The sequence below is a fragment of the Bubalus bubalis genome, chromosome 1 (genome assembly GCF_019923935.1).
Source record: "Bubalus bubalis isolate 160015118507 breed Murrah chromosome 1, NDDB_SH_1, whole genome shotgun sequence".
Taxonomy (NCBI): Eukaryota; Metazoa; Chordata; class Mammalia; order Artiodactyla; family Bovidae; genus Bubalus; species Bubalus bubalis.
Genome location: NC_059157.1, coordinates 6,958,260 through 6,977,559, shown reverse-complemented (window position 1 = coordinate 6,977,559; position 19,300 = coordinate 6,958,260). Strand labels below are relative to the sequence as shown.

The 19,300-nt window shown below is 48.2% G+C and overlaps 1 protein-coding gene across 8 annotated transcripts in view; it reads left to right on the top strand.

The window, feature by feature from the left end:
- PSD3 (pleckstrin and Sec7 domain containing 3) overlaps nucleotides 1-19,300 on the top strand; it is a 610,137-nt gene that overhangs the window by 293,010 nt on the left and 297,827 nt on the right. For 7 of the 8 annotated variants that reach the window (XM_044925847.2, XM_025293130.3, XM_044925868.2 and 4 more), the window contains 2 exons: nucleotides 543-1,575; nucleotides 5,810-6,205. In XM_044925847.2, coding sequence (XP_044781782.2) covers nucleotides 543-1,575; nucleotides 5,810-6,205 — 1,429 coding nt within the window. Of the gene's footprint in view, nucleotides 1-542; nucleotides 1,576-5,809; nucleotides 6,206-15,017; nucleotides 17,832-19,300 lie in introns of those variants that run through there. The other variant, XM_025260523.3, reaches the window with a different exon arrangement.

The following is a 19,300-nucleotide window of genomic DNA, read 5'->3' as shown; positions in this document are numbered from 1 at the left end:
TCATTCCCCAGAGATGTTCTGAAAGTATCTTTTCCCCCCACAGAAATCCCACAGTGCAGGGGAAGTTTCCAGCTGAAAAAAATATTTACTAACTTTAAATAGATCATATCTTTTTTCCTCGGGGCTCCGTCTCAGAGATTGCACTGCAGCGATCCTGTTAGTTCAGTCATAAGGCAATTTGCTGTTGTGCCCAGTATAAATATTTTAGTTGCTATTTCATGAGCGATATTTGGAAAGGGATACATATCCTTATTTTAACCTGTTTTTGCATATGCAGCAACCGAGTTGCATGTGTGGGAAAGAAGCTGGGTTAAATTGGATTGCCTCTGTGTATGTAGAACCTCTGTGGGTTCTCGTGTGTAAGCCCAGTGGAGGGGCCCCCGGCAGCGTGTTGAGCAGCTTGTGTTGCAGAGGGTGGGGGAGGAGCCAGTGAAAGGGTCGCCTGAGGATGACTGAGCGCCTGATACGTGTGGGAATTGATTTACACACACGGGAATGTGCTGTTCAGAAGGAGTCACGTGTCTCTTCTGTTCTCTTTGTAGGTGATCATGGAGGAAGCACTTTACTCCCCCCGAACGTCACGAATGAGTTTCCAGAGTATGGGACCATGGAGGGAAGTGGAGAAGGCCTGAGAGCCTCTCTGGAGTTTGGTGCCGAGTCTCTGCTGCGCTGCCCGGGGGGCCCGCAGGGCGCCCAGCCCCTTGCCGGCCGTCGCTCTGGGCCTGCCACTGTCACCGGAGGGCCAAAAGCTGTCAGAGGGCTCCCGTCTCAAAGTCACTTCAAGGAACCAAGTTTACAACCCATTGACTCTCTGATTTCAGCCCTGAAAGCCACAGAAGCCAGAATAGCTTCAGGAACGTCGCAGGCTACAAAGGTACTGGATGGGGCTGCGGTTTCTACTTTTTCAGCTCAGCAGGGGGGGCAGGAGCCAGACACCGCCAGGCATAAAGTACGGAAAGCCCACGCACTGTTCCCTGCTGGCTGCGAAAAGTCGCCTGATATACCTCTTTCAGCCAAAGTTCCGACTGAGGAGCATTTTTATTTGAGCATCCAGGAGGATCTGACTGCACTATTAACTGGAGAGACTCAAGCAGAGCCATCCCTAAGAGCTAGTAATGGAAGAACGGGGGCTGTCCACGTGCAAGAGCCAGCTGGTCCAGCATCCTCGGCGGGCAGCCCCGTGACCCCCAGCTCGGTGAGCGGTGCTGGTTTGTTGAGAGAGAGGAGGTCTGACCAGAGAGAGCACCCCGGGCAGGGTGCTCCAGGGCGCCCAGGCCAGGGCAAGCATGTGGCGTTTCAAGGGGTGGACACACTGTGGACCGGAGGGGAGGAGAGAGAGAGCCGGCGCCCCGCGGACGCTCAGACGCCACCGGGAAGGACAGCCCCCACCGAAAGCAGAGAGTTTTCCAAAGTGCCCAGCCACCTCGTCTCGTCTGCCGTTCTGCGTGACCCAGCTCCTCCTGAGAGGCCATGTCCCCCCGAGCCTCTGCTTGAGACGGTAGAGGACGAAGTCTTCCTAAGGGAGGACAAGGAGCACCTGGAGAGGAGAGCTGAACCAGAGAGGGCCGGGGAAAGGTGAGTTCCCAGGGCCCTTGTGGCTGTGATGTCTGCTGTGTGCCCTCCACAGTGAGGTTCACGGCATCCTCCGCAGAACGGAAGGGAAGTGACTTGTGCTGCGGTGCTTCTAAGGTCTGAAGATGTATAAAGCGGTTGCTGTAAAGTTGTCCATATGGGGAGACCGTGAACCTTAAACTGGGCGGACCCATTTCTGATTTCTTTTTTTTTTTGTATTTGACAGGTTTCAAGTTCTCCAACATCACCATAACTAAACACCCCACAATTATCTTTCATAAGGAAAGTTACTTGTGAAAGGTCTGGGCTCTTCTGGCACATCGGTAGCTGTCACAGCCTAGCTTAGGTACTTCTTCTGGGTACAGCCCCGTTGTCTGCAAACAGCCCCTGTACATGTAGGAACGCAGAGCCTTTGGCGTGGGCTGCCTCAGTTTTCTAGGTTTAGAGAGGCCATGAGGAGGTCAGAGTTCAGTTGTTCCATGGCACTCACGTGGGGACTCCCTTCTCGCAAGCAACTCGTTTGGATTATGGCCCTGATGACTAAACCTGGCATCATATAGTATTTCCCAGACTTTCTCTACATTTCTGGCGTCCATACCAGCTGAGAGCCTGGAGAAATGGAAGCCGTGCCTGTCCACCTTCACTTCCTTTGCTCATGCTCTGGCTGTAAAGAGCTCCTTTCTGCAAAGTCATTTCAAACGTGTGCCATCTTGTCTCCCGTCATATGAACTTTGGTAGTTCACATGGGAGAGCGTGTGTCAAGCCTGAAGGGTCTTGCTTATTTGATGTAAGGAGATGCCTTTTGCTTTGCAGTTGACTAACAGATCCGCTGTCAGGACTTCTCTCCCTGCCCTCCCCACCTGCCTACACAGAAAGCCTCCAGACTTCCCTCGGAAGGCGCCCTGCTATGTGGCACAAGGCTCCGCAATTACCCTCCCACTGGGGTCTGTGCGTCTGCGGTTTATTCATTCATTCCTCCTGTCCTTCCACAAATGGTTTTCGGTTGTCTGCTGTGTCCTTGATATGGCTAGAGATGCTGGGCATGAAAGGAATGTTCAAAATGGACATGGCCCTGGGGATTCCCTGGTGGTCCTGTGATTGGGCCTCTGTGCCTCCTCTGCAGGGGGCATGGGTTCCTTCTCTGGTTGGAAACTCAGATCCCACTAGCTCTGTGGTGTGGCCAGGAAACAAACAAACAAACATGGAAAATAGACATGACCTCTGGTCCCTGACCTCATGAAATTTACTGCTAAAGGTCTACACATTAATAATGATAGGGCCTCCCATTGTGTTGGGTTCTATAAAGGAGAAGGGACACAGTGAATGCAGGAGAGAGGGTGATTCAATTGATGGCTTGGGGAAGGCCTGTCTGTGTAAGTGGTAATTCGGCTGAGACTTCAGGATTCAGTAGAAGTTTGCGGGGCAGAGAATGGGGAGAATACTCTAGGCAGAGGGAGCCACACGGGCTGGCAAAGGAGGGCTGCTGTCGCTAAGGGAGTGTGCTTCCTGGAACCTGCGATGCGGAGGCCTCCAGGCTCCTTTTAAGGTGTAGCAGTGTGGCTGGGCCCTGGCAGCTGGGGGCGGGTGGGGGGTGAGTGAGCAGGGGTGGGGTGAGGGCTTCATCCCTGAGCTTTCCGCTTCACTGCTAATGCCCTGAGGAGCCATGAGGACTTGGGACCCAGAATACTATTTGGTTTGGGGTGGACCAGTAATTTGGCTTCCCTGGCGGCTCAGACAGTAAAGAATCTGCCTGTAAGGCAGGAGACTCAGGTTCGATCCGTGGGTCTGGAAGATCCCCTGGAGAAGGGAATGGCTACCCACTTGAGTATACTTGCCTGAAAAATTCTATGGACAGAGGAGCCTGGCAGGCTACGGTTCACAGGGTCACAAAGAGTCGGACACGCCTGAGCAACTAACTTTCACTTTTCCAGTAACTTAGAAACAGCAGAGACAACTGCACTGTTGCCTGTGAAGCCTGGTAATACCCAGGGAGGTGGGGTACTTACCATGTGAAGCCTGGTAATACCCAGGGAGGTGGGGTACTTACCATGTGAAGCCTGGTAATACCCAGGGAGGTGGGGTACGTACCATGTGAAGCCTGGTAATACCCAGGGAGGTGGGTTATGTACCATGTGAACAGGGAGGTGGGTTACTTACCATGTGAACCCTGGTAATACCCAGGGAGGTGGGTTACGTACCATGTGAAGCCTGGTAATACCCAGGAAGGTGGGTTACTTACCATGTGAAGCCTGGTAATACCCAGGGAGGTGGGTTACTTACCATGTGAACCCTGGTAATACCCAGGAAGGTGGGTTACTTACCAGGTAGTTTTATTCCTGTTCTCTATTTTATTTCTGCTTATGGATATCTGAGGCTTGGCTAGTCCTTGGCACATCCAGATTCAGCTCTATTTTCTATTGTCTTCTTTCTCATACTGAGCTTTAACGTTTTATTTAGTTGTCTTGATGTTAATTTTTAATATTTGAAAAACAGGCTGCATATTAATTAGTGTCCCAAGGATATTAACTTGTATGTTTTTCCTAGGTTTTCACTGTTTTGTTTATTAGCCTAGTAGTAAACATGTTTGTGGGCTTTTTTTTTCCTTCCAGGTCATTCCCTGGCTATTTCTCAACCTAACTCTCTCTGCAGTGTTGTCTTATTGTCACCAGGGGGCAGCCCATGAGTTCTTGAGGGCGATTGGTCTTCTTTAATCAGAAAATATTAACAGGACTTATGAAAGCTTAGTGTATTTTGGGGGCCTTCCTGGTGGCTCAGACGATAAAAAAACTGCCTGCAATGCAGGAGACCTGGGTTCTATCCCTGGGTTGGGAAGATCCCCTGGAGAAGGGCATGACAACCCAGTCTAGTATTCTTACCTGGAGAATCCCCATGGACAGAGGAGCCTGGTGGGCTGCAGTCCATGGGGTCGCAAAGAGTCGGACACGACTGAGTGACAGAGCATAAGTCTATTTTTAGTCAGCCAAATTTACACAATATATTTATCATCTTCTGTTAAAATTAGGACTGATAGTAGCTGTTAATTTGAATTTGTGGAGTTCAGGTGGCTAAATGAGAATTTAACATTTTATTCAAATGTTTGTTGGACTTGGTGTATTCACATACTAGGAGCTAGCTTGAAAGTATATTAAATTGTATAGAGGATAGTCCAGCATATGTGTGCTAAGAGTTTTTTCAACCTGAACATGTTTCTGTGATGTCTTCCTTCCCAAATGTATTGATATTTTGTTGTTGTTCACTCACTAAGTTGTGTCTGACTATTTGAGAGCTCGTGGATTGCAGCATGCCAGGTTTCTCTGTCCTTCACCATCTCCTGGAGCTTGCTCAGACTCATGTCCATTGAGTCAGTGGTGCCATCCAACCATCTCACCCTCTGTTGCCTCCTTCTCCTTCTATCTTCAATCTTTCCCAGCGTTAGAGTCTTATCTAACGAGTCAGCTCTTTGCATCAGATGGCCAACCTATTGGAGCTTCAGCATCAGTCCTTCCAATGAATATTCAGGACTGATTTCCTTTAGGATTGACTGGTTCAATCTCCTTGCAGTCCAAGGGACTCTCAAGAGTCTTCTCCAACACCACAGTTCAAAAGCATCAATTCTGCGGCATCCAGCTTTCTTTATAGTCCAGCTCTCACACCTGTACATGACTACTGGAAAAACCATAGCTTTGACCATACAGACGTTTGTCAGCCAAGTGATGTCGCTGATTTTCAATACACTGTTTAGGTTGGTCATAGCTATTCTTCCAAGGAGTAAGTGTCTTTTAATTTCATGGCTGCAGTCACCATCCACATTGATTTTGGAGCCCCCAGATAAAGTCTGTCACTGTTTCCATTGTCTCCCAGTCTATTTGCCATGAAGTGATTGGACTGGATGCCATGATCTTCGTTTTTTGAATGTTGAGCTTTAAGCCAGGTTTTTCACTCTCCTCTTTCACTTTCATCAAAAGTTTCTTCAGTTCCTCACTTTCTGCCATAAGGGTGGTGTCATCTGCATATCTGAGGTTATTGATATTTCTCCCAGCAATCTTGATTCCAGCTTGTGATTCGTCCAGCATTTCACATGATGTACTCAACCTATACGTTAAATATATTGACATAAACCAACTGAATACAGGTGCTAGCTCTACAGAATGCTACCTTTTCATACGGTTGGAGAGGAGAAAGTAAAATGAAAAAATTAACCTAATATTGAAATTCTTCACTTCGATGTGCTTTCCAGGATTCTTGAGCAAGCGGAGCACTTGCGGGGCGGAGATGATGACATCCTTGGGTCCGGATACGCAGAGGACTCCACTGACGTGTACAGCTCCCAGTTCGAGACCATTTTAGACAACACCTCTTTATACTACAGTGCTGAGTCCCTGGAGACTTTGTACTCAGAGCCTGATAGCTACTTCAGCTTTGAAATGCCCCTGACTCCAATGATACAGCAGCGCATTAAGGAAGGCGGGCAGTTCCTCGAGAGGACGGCGGTGGGAGCACAGCAGGACGTCCTGAGCATCTCGGCAGATGGTGGGATAGTGATGGGCTCTTCCAGGGGGATCGCCAACGGGCTGAGTGGCTCCAGTAACTCCATCTACGGGAAAGGCACCCCAGAGATCGCTTTCTGGGGAAGGTACTGGTCCCGATCTCTTAATTTCATGCTGGTGGTTTTTGTAGCATTTTTTTCCCCCTTTGGGAAATCTGAGTGTGGACCCTCTTTGGAAAGCACTGGGCCAGTTTCCGTGGATATAAGTGAATGACATGAGTGAAAAGCAATTTGAGTTTTTGGCGCAGGTAGAGTACAGTTTAGGGGTTTGCCAAATTGGCAACCTATGGGCATTCTGTTTGGCAGTATGTCTTGTATTCCCACAGGTGAACTGGGTCCTGAGCAGATTCTGTGGGTGGTGAGTGGGTATTAGCGCCCAGGATGCAGCTTTGGTGGCCATAGCCCGGCCCGGTGCTGGAAGGGGCATCAGGAGAGCTCTGCTTGCCTTCTGCCTCTGGCATTGCTTGACTGCTTGGGCGGGTTTTTGACTAGGCCAGAGGTTCCATGACTGTCAGTTGAGGGTGTTGGTTTAGACAGTGACTACAGTCTCTTTTGGCCCTTGGCTCTGTGAGGTCCCGTTCTGCTGGGACGTCCTCCTGAGACAGTGTGAGAGGATCCAATGATAAGGAGGCTTGATAAGTTTGATCCCTTGGTCAACGCCATATTTATTTTCTCTCTTTACTATATGTTTTTAGTCTGCTTGGAACACAAAATGAGAAGTTACGTAGGATTTATGTGTTGTACTATCCTTTAGTGATTCTCTGTCTTTTTATGGATTATCCAGCATTTCATCTCTTATTGTTCATCACTCTGGGGTCATTGACCTGTCCTTCAGAATCTCTATAAGTGGGCAGAGAATGCTAAACTTCCTAATGATTTTATGAATTTAGTTTTACTATTTTTTTTCCTGATTGGGGTGGTGAGGGAGAGGGTAAATGGGGATAAACTATTTGAAAGTTGTATGAAAAAATGTCAGGTTTCTACTGAGCCTGTTTTGATGATCAGTCTGCCCTGTGTTAAGCATTTCCTATTAGCAGTTTATAGGTTTATAGTTCATTGGATGACATGTTCAAGACTGGCACATGGTAATACTGCAGCTATGCATTGCCATGTGAAATAGACCATGGGTGTTCGTTGTCTTCTTGGGCCACACAGTCTCAGAGGCAGAAGACTGTGGTCTGAATTCCTTGGATAAGCCGCTTATTCTCTCTGAAACCGCTTTTGTTTATTTGCATAGCGGGGTCAATGATATGTAGTATGCTATGTGGCCATGGGATTTAAAGAGTTAATGTGGATTAAAACGCTAGCACAGTGCCTGGTACAGAGTAGGAGCCGGAGCACATGCGTGAACTAGAACTGGCTGATGAAGCCACATTTAGACTTCCTGGATCTATAAGAGGGGGTGTCCATGAGGGAAGGGTGCATCTCTGAGGGGGATGTTTCTAGAAGGGGCCTGAGAGAGGGGTGTCTCTGAGGGGACCTCCCTGAGAGGGGAGGTCCTTGGGTGGACGGTGCCACTTTAGTCCTTTAGTTTCTCCATTGTCTCTGGTAACTATAAGTTGTGATAAAATGCAGATAATTTCACTGAAATTCCAATCCAGCTTTCTGGAGTGAGTTGAAGGTATTGATATTACAGGTCTGAAATAGGTTGGAGCTGAAGTATTTTGGGCTGAGAGGCTTTGCTGCAGAAACCACAGGGAGGGTAAACTCTGCAAGGAGATCCAGCCAGTCCATCCTAAAGGAAATCAGTCCTGAATGTTCATTGGAAGGACTGATGTTGAAAATACTTTGGCCACCTGATGCGGAGAACTGACTCTTGGAAAAGACCCTGATGCTGGGAAAGATTGAAGGTGGGAGGAGAAGGGGACAACAGAGGATGAGATGATTGGATGGCATCACCGACTCAATGGACGTGCATTTGAGTAAACTCCAGGAGTTGGTGATGGACAGGGAGGCCTGGTGTGCTGCAGTCCATGAGGTCGAAAAGAATTGGACATGACTGAGCGACTGAACTGAACTGAAACTCAGCAAGGGATTCCCTAGTTGTTCAGCTGGTAAAGAATCCACGTGTAATGCAGGAGACCCTGGTTTGATTCCTGGGTTGGTATAATCCCCTGGAGAAGGGTTAGGCTACCTATTCCAGTATTCTTGGGCTTCCCTGGTGGCTCATATGGTGAAGAATTCACCTGCAATGCGGGAGACCTGGGTTCCATCCCTGGTTTGGGAAGATCCCCTGGAGGAGGGCATGGCAACCCACTCCAGTATTCTTGCCTGGAGAATCCTGGTGGACAGAGGAGCCTGGAGAGCTACAGTCCATGGGGTCGCAAAGAGTCGGACACGACTGAGCGACTAAACACAGCACAGCACAAACGCAGCAAGGCAGTGGTTTGCAGAGACCTGGAATGAGAAGCAGCCATCACTGCCGCCAGCATGAGCGCCAGTCATTAGTACAGCAGAGCTGGGTGGTTAAGAGAGAGTATTGGGGTAGGTTATATCATTTTAGCACCCCAGATTTAGCAGTACTGTCCTTTAGGCCAAGTTGAAGTTTCAGCCGCATCACCTGCATTTTCAGACTGTGAAATCTTGCCCAGCGATGAGATCCAATTCCAGTACTGAATGAGAAGCACGTTGGAGATGAGCTCTCACACCGTCTCGACTTCCTTGAGCACAGCTAGCAATGTGGACAGACCAGCTTGGCAGGAGGCTTTTTGGTTTGTTTGTGTGTGTGTGTGTGTGTGTGTGTGTGATTCAGGGTTAGAAAGTATGATGGACTCAATTATTCTAAGAGATTTTAGGGAATCTGGAATAACTTGCCTATGTTTCTTTACCTTCTCTGCCTTCTTGGTGCTTTGGAGAAATTGTAGCACCAGAGGTTGAAGAGTTATAACATTTTCCAGCTTGAAGGGGGCCTTAGCTAGCCCTGTTTTACAGTGAAGAATCTGAGTCTGAGTCAGGTGGGGTAGCATCAGCTGGTGACAGATCTTGTACCAGAATTCAAGTCGCCTGACTCCCAGTCCAGGTGCACTCACTGTTCTAGGCTGCCTGGTTTCATATGTGTATTCTTTCTAATTTCCCTAATTTCTCTAATGCCATATGCTTATGGAGCCAGAAGTCTGAGTTGGTAATTATAGACGTGGTCGTGGTGGCTGGTGGTGTGTGTGTTCAATTTCAGAAAAAAATTTTGCAGATCGTTGCTAAATGTGTCTCCATAGATTTTTAAGGTAATCAGTGATCAGGCTTTTAAAAGTTTCTTCTGCATTAACCATCCCTCCGCAGAGGTAAGGCGTAGACGAGGCATTGAGCCTGTTAAGGAAGTCTGGACTAGGATGCTGACAACACAGCCGTCACCCCATTGGCTTTCCTTAGTCAGGGGAGTCAGGGCTTCAAGGAGAAAACACTCAACATTCTTTCAGAAATGTGATAAAACAACACAGCAAAAGTGGTACATGAAGCAAGTGTGTGCGCCCAACTTTCCATCTCTATCACTGGCCTCTCCTGTTTCCTTGGGAGCGGACTGAGGGATCCGACTCTGTTGGATAAAGTGAACCCTGAAGAAGGCAGAAAGGAGAGGGCCTGATAAGACTAAGCTACGCTGCTAACACTGCTTTGATTCCAGCTGGACTTGAACCAAAAGAACTAAGCCCGTTCCTGCTGAGGTATTGATGTTGATACATAAAGTGTTAGAGAATATTGCAAGCTGACTTTAGTTAGTCTCTAAGCACCATCTTGTGTGTGTGCATCGTATGTATGCCATAGGTTTTATTTCTTTAGTAAAGAAAAGGTTCTTAATTCTCATAATAAGCTAAGAGAAAGAAGCAATAGTGTTCTGATTTTCCACATAAGGAAACTAAGGCTCAGAGCAGTTGAGTAAATTGCCCAGTCACAGGAATGGTCAGTGCCATGCCCAGGATTTCCACCCAGGCGGTCAGGCTCCAGAGACCATTTATTTCGGTCTCAAAACAACAGTATTTTTGCTTGACCTTGCCTAGATTTATTTTTAAATACTTTTCTGTATCAGCGTCTGCTTTTACTGCCAGTCAAGATGATTTCAGCGGTGGTTTCTGACCGGGATGTCTCCTCCTGAACAGTGGATGACACTGTTCTCCGTTGCTTTGCTCCCTGTAGGAGGCAGCCTGGTTGGGGAGGGTGGCCAGGACGCGCGGCACTCCAGCCCAGCTCCATGCCCTATCTGGATTGGCGCCCGGGCCTGGGTATAGCCGGGCTTTGTGGCCAGAGGGGGACTGAGCTCCACTCACATCGACGAAGAAAGTACTTCAAAGCAGTAACCCTCTAGAATCAGGTTGGGAAGGACATAAAGAGTGTATGTGTGCTGACTCTGTGTTTTAAAGGATTATGCACCTTTGTGTTATCAGATGGATCTGAAAAGGCCCCTTAAGATCCTGGGATCGCTCTGGCAGGAATAGTTAAATCCTCTCAGGTGCTTGAACACTGATGTTGACCTGAGAGCTGCATGCCCATCAGGAAAGAGCTCGCCCGTGAATGGAGCATGATATTTTGGTACAGGAGCACAGCGTAGCATCCGCTCCCTTTGAGGTCCAGCTGCGGAGCGCCAGGGCCGATGGGCAGCAGTGCTGTGTGGAACCCAGTCACATGGCTCCCAGATTAGAAGGGACGGTTAGAGACTTGCAGTTACACGTGTCCGATGGGTTCCTTTGTGTCTGGGTGCTTCTTCGCCGGCCCGTCCCCTGAGGACTGTGGCTGCCTTCGGTGAGTCCTGATCCGAGGCCTGCAGGGCACACGTGCGGCTGCTGTGAGCATGAACGGGGCTGAGTGTTTATTTCTGTTGAGCTTCGGTTCAGACAGAGAGGAAAAGAGGGCCAGCAAACACAGCCATATGGTAGGAGCTTCTCTTTTGGTTCTCTGAAATACACAACAGAGCTGCGTTTTAAAATTACTTTTTCGGTGTAACAGGTACGTTCGATGTCTGGCATCCCAGTTGTTCTTTCAGATGGCGCTCAGGGTCCCAGGAGCCCAGCAGACGGGTGGATGACATCTGTGTGCAGCTGTTATGCCTGGGGAGTGCTCAGTCAGTCCGTCCACTCCAGCTGGAGCTGTGGTTTTTCTGCCGGCCTCTTTAACCCCCTTTCTCAAATGAGATGCTGACATTGGAAGTGCTTTTTTCTTCCTCAGTTTTCCTTTTTCTTTAGTATCTTTCTGTCTAGGAAAAGGTCGCATGAAGCAATGTTTAGAGAAATTTGTTGAAGTAAATTTCAAATATTTTTTGACATTCAAACTTAAAACCTGCAGGTATTTAACTAATTAATTAATATGATTTTTGGCCGTGCCATGCTGCTTGTGGTGTTTTAGTTCCCCATGGGGACTGAGCCTGGGTCCCGGCAGTGGAGGGCTTCCCTGGTGGCTCAGTCGGTAAAGAAACTGCCTGCAATGCAGGAGACCCAGGTTTGATCCCTGGGTCGGGAAGATCCCCTGGAGAAGGAAATGGCGACCCACTCCAGTATTCTAGCCTGGAGAATCCTATGGACGGAGGAGCCTGGCGGGCTACCGTCCATGGGGTTGCAAAGAGTCAGACACGACTGAGCGACTAACCGAACCTGCCAGCGAAAGTGCTGAGTCCTGCCACTGGCCGGCCAGGGACTTCCCTGAAGGTATTTTACTATAATGTAAAATATTAAAGTCGCGTGGCATTAGTTAAGCTGGTGACAGGGAAAGCTCTTGATCTGGTGAACTTGTGCTGGGGGATCAGGTGAGGCATCCCTGCCTGCCGGTTCATTACTCCTGCTCTAGTGATGTCTTCAGACTTTCCTCTCATGTTTTAGAAGTTTTTCTGTAGAAAGTCAGTTTTCATTTTCTCTTTGAGCCTCCTGAAGCAGTTGTGATGGTGAGTTGTTTTTTTTTTTTTTTTTTAACTCCAAAGGAGTCCCTGCTCGGTGCTGAGGGTGGAGGCTCTCCAGGGTTTCAGAGCCAGTCATATATGGGTTCAGATCCTATTTCAGATACTTACTAGGGGTGTGACTTTGAGTAAGTTACAGAGCATCAGGGAACCTTTCCAACTATAAAATGGAATGAATAACACCTATTTAGAAGCAAATGACATTAAGTGAAAAAAAAATCAAGAATAGATAGGTAGGTGGATTCACAATGCCTGGCATATAGTAGGATATAAATGTAGAATAGTAATACTGTCAACAGTAATAACCTGGAGAAGAGCTGTCTGAAACACCTGTTAATGGGTGTCCTGAAGCTTCCCTTTCTCTCATAAAATTCAGTGTACATTGGTGGGGTGGTGTAACTGTGGGGATTTGGGACCGGAAGACAGGAGGTCAAGTCATCCTCTCTGCTGGCTGCGTGGTCCTGGGCAGGCTGTTTCACTTTGATGAACCTCCCATTTCTTATTGGTCAAATGGAAATAACCTTGTTGCTCAATTTACAGTTCTCTTGTAAGAATTTGTTAAGTTGTAGTTTGTGGATATTCATTTTAAACCTACCATGAGTTTTGCAGTAGTCTGAGTAGTAGTGTAAGGAATGTAAGAAAATAAATAAGCAAAAGCCTGAAAATTAAGGAAAAGACACAGGATTTGGTGAATGTTTGAATCTAGGGTGTGTGGGCTTCGTCAAAGTGATTGTGAGATTTCCAGTGCGGATGAGATGGTTAGATGGCATCACCGACTTGATGGACATGAGTCTGAGCAAACTCGGGGAGTTGGTGATGGACAGGGAGGCCTGGCGTGCTGCAGTCCATGGGATGACAAAGAGTTGGACACGACTGAGCAACTGAACTGAACCTGTGTGGATGACTTACGAAGTCTGGAGATGGCAGGAGTCAGGGAGAGCAGCAGGGTTTGTAGGAGGGCTCCTGGCAGTGGGGTCTGTTTACACAGATTGTTTGAGGAGAGGGAGGACCCTCATATGCGAGGACTTGGAGTCCCATCTAGAGGGACACTCGCCTGAGCTCAGGAGGGCGAGCGTGGGGAGGCTGGGCTGGAGAGGGGCTCATAGGAGCCCCGGTGCTGCCCATGTGGCTTTCTGATGCCCACTGGGCAGAGCGTATGCCTGTCTCTGGTCCGCAGCAGAGTCTGGTTGTCAGGGAGCTGGCGTGGTCGTCCTCTCGACAGGCCTCTCCCTGCTTGCTGGGGTCTCTTGTGTAGATCGGTGATGACTTAAGGAAATGGTCCTGGATTTGAAATGGGGTTTCCCAGAAGTGTTCTAAGTCTGTAGTTTAAACCGTATGACATACAAAGTAATGTCCTGGGTGTTGGTGTGAAGAGTGCTGGGGGTTGCTGGCTAAGTGGATGACCTTTCATCAAAGACTGTATTGAAAGACTTCAAATGATAAAGGACATTGGGGTTACATGTTATTACACGGAGAATCTTAGCTCGAAATAAAAACTGATTGGCAGCTAGTTTAGCTGGCCAGGGTGATCCAGCAATCTATTCCTATATCAGTGCACTATTTCGCTTTTAAAGAAACTAACAGTTTCTCTCATCAGACCTCACTTAACACAAGATCTGCAACATTGGATGAGAAATTTTGGGCATTGATCCAATGGGGAAGAAAAAAGACAGAAACCTTTTCCAAATAAAGTTCTTGGAAAGCATTTTACATACAAGTATCCATTTCTCACGGAGAAGGCAATGGCACCCCACTCCAGTACTCTTGCCTGGAAAATCCCATGGATGGAGGAGCCTTGTAGGCTGCAGTCCATGGGGTCTCTAAGAGTCGGACACGACTGAGCGACTTCACTTTCACTTTTCACTTTCCTGCATTGGAGAAGGAAATGGCAACCCACTCCAGTGTTCTTGCCTGGAGAATCCCAGGGATGGGGGAGCCTGGTGGGCTGCCATCTATGGGGTCGCATAGAGTCGGACACGACTGAAGCGACTTAGCAGCAGCAGCAGCATCCATTTCTCAGAGCCCCTCAGGCTTTAATGTTTAATGCTTTAATGTTTCCAGTGTTTAGTGTTTCCAGTGCTTTAATCTTGTTTTTCTTTTTCTCCCCTGGATCTTAGAAACTCTCTGTAAACTATAGTACAGAGTCTTTGCTAAACTGGCACAGGCTCCTAGCAGGGCCCCACTGTTCGGTACCTGAGTGGCCGGGTGAGGTGAGTGCCATCTTTCTCATGAGTGCTAGTGAGGATTCATGTAAACCCCATCTCCACCATCTAACACCTGAACGTTAGAGAAATGCTTCGACTTTATAATCCCCACACCTCACCTGGTGCTTCATGTGTCTGTGCGTGAGCCTCTGTCCCCGGGTACTTTCCTCCGAATCTAGAATTATGGAAGGGAGGAGCTTTTTAAGGCGCCAACTCCCCCACTCTTTACCTCTCCAGATTCTAATTCTGTTGGTTTAGGGTGGCGCCCAGGCAATGCTAGCTTAGACCAACACAAGATTATTGGTCTAAAATTTAAAAAAATAGAGGACAATTTTTAAAAAAGAGAGAGAAAGAAAAAAAAAAAGAGTCCTTGGTGATTTTGATGTTCAGCCTAAGTTGTCAGCCTCTCATCTTGGAGCTTGTTGGAAATGAGTACGCAGACCTCACCTCTGAGCTGCTCAATTGAAGTGTGTATTTTAACCAATTCCTGTAAGCACTCTACAGTTTGAGCAGCATGGGAAATTATTAGCGGCGGAATGCAGACCCACGGAGAAAGCAATGGCATCCCACTCCAGTACTCTTGCCTGGAAAATCCCATGGGCGGAGGAGCCTGGTAGGCCGCAGTCCATGGGGTCGCGAAGAGTCGGACACAACTGAGCAACTTCACTTTCCCTTTTCACTTTCATGCATTGGAGAAGGAAATGGCAACCCACTCCAGTGTTCTTGCCTGGAGAATCCCAGGGACGGGGCAGCCTGGTGGGCTGCCGTCTATGGGGTCGCACAGAGTCGGACACGACTGAATCGACGTAGCAGCAGCAGCAGCAGCAGCAGACCCGAGTGAGTCAGTCCCTGTTCGCAGGGGGCAGTCCCGCTGCAGGTCACTGCTGCTGGCAGGGAGAAGTCTCCTAACAGGTTCGTAAAAGTGAGCGGTCCTGGCTGTGAACCTTGAAACGATTTCTTGCATCACCTTTGGTGTAGTGACCCCTGCTCTAGAAATACAGAGGTTGACCCATTTTCCTGAGGGGATCAGTGTGGTTTCCTGGTGAAGAGTGTGGGTTACGTCAGGCTGCTTTGACTCACATTTTGTGAATTATCACTACTAAACCTCAGCTTACTCATTTGCGAAAAGGGGTAATAATTTCCTACCCCTTAATGGCTACTCACACAACGCTGGCTATGATTATCAGTAATAACACTGCATGAACTGTTGTCTTTAAACTTCCTCAGAGTCACCTGCTGTGAGTGTGCCACGGTCAGATCAGTGTAGGATGCTGTTTATCTGTAATAATAATTCTAAGAGCCTTAGATTACTTGAAGGTGAGGAGCTTTAATGATAGTTCATTGTCTGTATAATTACCCTATCTAGCAGCCCCACCTCGATGCAAAGAAGGTAACATTTTCCAGTCAAGAGTAGTAATATGAAGTCTTTAGTGCAGAGAAATTAAGAGGTATTGAATAAATATTACCGTGAAACAAAATTATAAACGTTCCTCATTCACAGTTCATTCACTTAACACCCATTTTTCAGCTCATCGTATAATATTGTACTTGTCAGCATGGGCCTGTCCCTCCTATCAGTCAGTGAAGCTGGCAGGTCTTTAGATTTGAGACTCAGAACCTCTGTTAACAGAGTCCAGCACATCCTGGGTGACCAGTTCTGTCGGATGAAGAGCTTAATTAGTTTTTCTATACTAGGCACTAGATGCTCCCAAAGAGGAGGCACACAGCTTGACACGGAACGCTGCATGAGCCGGACAGCAGGGCTCCCAGTCTGGGCTCTGGAGGACCCGTGGGTGTGTGGGCGTGGTTGTGGGCAGGGAGGCTTGCCGGATGGAGGCACAATTAGGAACAGCTGCTCGGGCCTGGGGACTTGGGAGTTGAGGGGCTCATTAATCTCTTTTCCTCCTGGTGTGTTAATTTTCTAGACTGAGCCTACTGAATACACTTGAAAGGCAGCCACGCAGTTGACTTTCACAACCTCTGCGCGTCTGAGGCACATCCAGAAGGGTTAATAAGCGCCTCTGGTCTCACCAGCCAGTTTGAGAAATAAAGCACTGCAGTGCCTTCCTCCCTCTGTGGTCCCATCCCTCTCGTTTTCTCCTAAAGAGGACCACAGCCTGTGGGTGTGTATCGTGCCTTCATAGGTGTGAACCCATAAACAATACCGTTTCCATTCACATGTTTTCGAACTTTATATAAGTGCCATCTTATCTCCTTTTGTGACTCACTTATTTGTTCAATATTTGAGATTCTTTCTTACTGATTCATAAAGCCCTAGTATATTATTTGCTAAATAGTATTCACTGCATGAATATGCACTGTAACTAATTTTCCCATTTGCATAGTATGAACATTTTGGCTGTCTTGTATTTTTGTTGTTTTAGTATGAACATTTTGGCTGTCTTGTATTTTTGTTGTTTAAATGGCATGGCAGTGGACATTCTAATTCGTGGCTTCTCGTGCACACATGGAGCGTTTGTTTAGGTGTATTTTTAGGAGTGAAATTGCTGGACAGTAAGTGATAATCATTTTCTGGGTGAACCAAAGAATTCTTGAAAGGGCATATTGCATTTTCTCTGAGAGTATGTAATTTTATCTACTTCCATTTATAAAATAACTTTTAGTTATTTTACTTCCTTATCCTTATAACTCCCAAATCCCAACAAAAATATCAAGAGCCGAAATAAAAAACACGGGAAATGAAATGCAGCAAAACCAGTCTCCTTTCTCTTCAGGAGCTGGGATGCAGACTCTGTCATCCACTAGTTAGGTCTGGTGCCTGTCCATTCCGTCCATCGAGTCCTATAGGTCCCAGTCTCTCAGATGCCTTGGTGTCAGTTGTCGCCTGCATCTGACAGCCGCGAGTGTTACCTGTCCACTTCTGGCAGTCTGAAGCAGGGTTTGAACACAAGGACAAAAGAATATTTTCATTTCACGAGAGCAGAAAGACAGAAATAAAACTGGAAAATAGGAAAACGCAAATCACATAAAATTAAGCATGAATGTAACGAGTTTTATTAATACAGCTGAGTTTTACATAGTAGAAGTGAATCAGATCTATTTATTGCCTATTTCAGTGATTCCTTGATAGCCAGAATGTGTGCTGTAGGAAGTGGTGGTCTTGCAAAATAGTACCTCAGAAACCCGTAGTGCTATTTAGGAAAAACAAGGCTGAGATGAGCACGTTTTTCCTTCTTTTTTTTTTTTTTGCAAACGAGGTCAGACAGACTCTCACAGAAGCAGCGGCCCCTCCGAGTAAGCCAGCGCGGCTGTCCTTTCTCCCCGCAGTCCGCGGGCCGCCTGGCTTCCGAAGAGTTAAGCTGGAGCTCTGTGAGGTCACGAGTGACTTCACTGGCTCTGGACTTTTGAAGCGGTCTTGGAGGGAGAGGGGAGGCAGGGCGAGGGGAAGTGACTCCCGCGGCTTCTTCACGTTCCCAGCGCAGCCCTGAGGGAGCAGCGTCCTCCCGGGAGCATGTCTCCGCGGAGTCGGGGGGCTGCAGCCCGCACTCCCAGAGGAAGCAGCTGGAGGCGGGCGCTGGAGAGCCCTGGCCCGTGACGAGGGTCTGCTGAACAGACGGGCCGAGGATGCCCTTCGCGCCCCTGACAACATCGCGGAGGCTGTGTGCCGGCGGAGGAGGTAACTGGGATCCGCTTTATGTTCTTTGTCTGGTCCCAGGCAGTGCTGGCTTCCGTGCGGCTGTTCGGGTCAGTTCAGTCACTGGGTCAGTGTGTGCTGTGGCTAACAGAAAACTCCCTGGATCTCCAACTGTGTTGTTTCAAGTGGAAAACCTTGTAAGAAGTCTTAGAAACTTAGGGAAATGAGAATCCCTGGGTAATGTTTTGTAAACCAGGACGACTGAAGCGCCCAGGGTGTGTTCCTGCGGGCTCTGGCGCTTGGGCAGTGAGGGGCTCCCTTGATGGGCCCTGCTGCCCTTTGGGGCCACAGGCATTGCTCTGGGCTCCGCCCCCAGGGCGATGCCAGCCACCTCCTGCTCCACTTCAGGTGCGCGGAGGTCAGCAGCTTGAGGTTTTGTCATCCAGACGGCCGCACCAGGCGGCCACACTTATTTCTGGGGTATCCGTGCTCTGAAGGGAAGTTGGCGGTGCTGTTAGTGTAGAAACACGATCTGAGAATTCAGCCTTGGTTTTGAAACTTCAAAGGCCAGTTATCTACAGAAGAAAGTGTAAAGGGAGTTTTTTTTCTGGAGCTGAGGGAACTCCAGCGCCACAGTTCTCTCTGGGAAGGTCTCTGTTCATGTTAGGGGCTTCCCTGGTAGCTCAGACGGAAGAGCTGCCAGTCTTCCCTGAGACCCGGGTTCGATCCCTGGGTCGGGAAGATTCCCTGGAGGAGGACATGGCAGCCCACTCCAGTGTTCTCGCCTGGAGAATCCCATGGACCGGAGGAGCCTGGCGGGCTGCAGTCCACAGCGTCGCAGAGTCGGACGCGACTGGGCAGCTGAGTGCTGGCCCCCGTGCAGGTTCAGGCCAGGGCACGTGTGGGACGCCGTAGGGTCAGACGGCGGACAAAGGCCGAAGTCACTGTGTGGACGTGATTTCCATTTTTGAGGTGCTTGGAGTTGAGCATTCAAGGACACCCCCAAAGCCAGTGAGAACCCCAGCGCTTGGATGGCTAGGGTAATCAGCTGAGTGTGACAGGTGTGTTGGTGAGTGTATATGGCATAAGCTGGTATTTCTTGCCCTGAGTACAGATAAGTTTTAAATTTTAAGTTCGTATTTCTAACATCATGTCCTTTATCTTACATAGCCTATCAGCATAAAATTTTTGCCTCTTTCTAAGTGGATATTTAGCTGAGCTTCCCTGGTAGCTCAGCTGCTAAAGAATCCACCTGCAATGCAGAAGACCCTGGTTCTTTTCCTGGGTTGGGAAGTTCCCCTGGAGAAGAGATGGGCTACCCACTCCAGTATTCTTGGGCTTCCCCAAGTGGACATTTCTCCAAGGTTTCATAACTTTGATAATAAAGGAGAAAGAGAATGCTTGAAAAAAAGGACGTGAAGCATATTTTGTGGAAAGCGTCCGAGCTCAGTGGCTATGAGCCTGGACTGAGGTTTAAGTTTTGCGTCCTTGTCTTACAGGCTGAGCTCTAG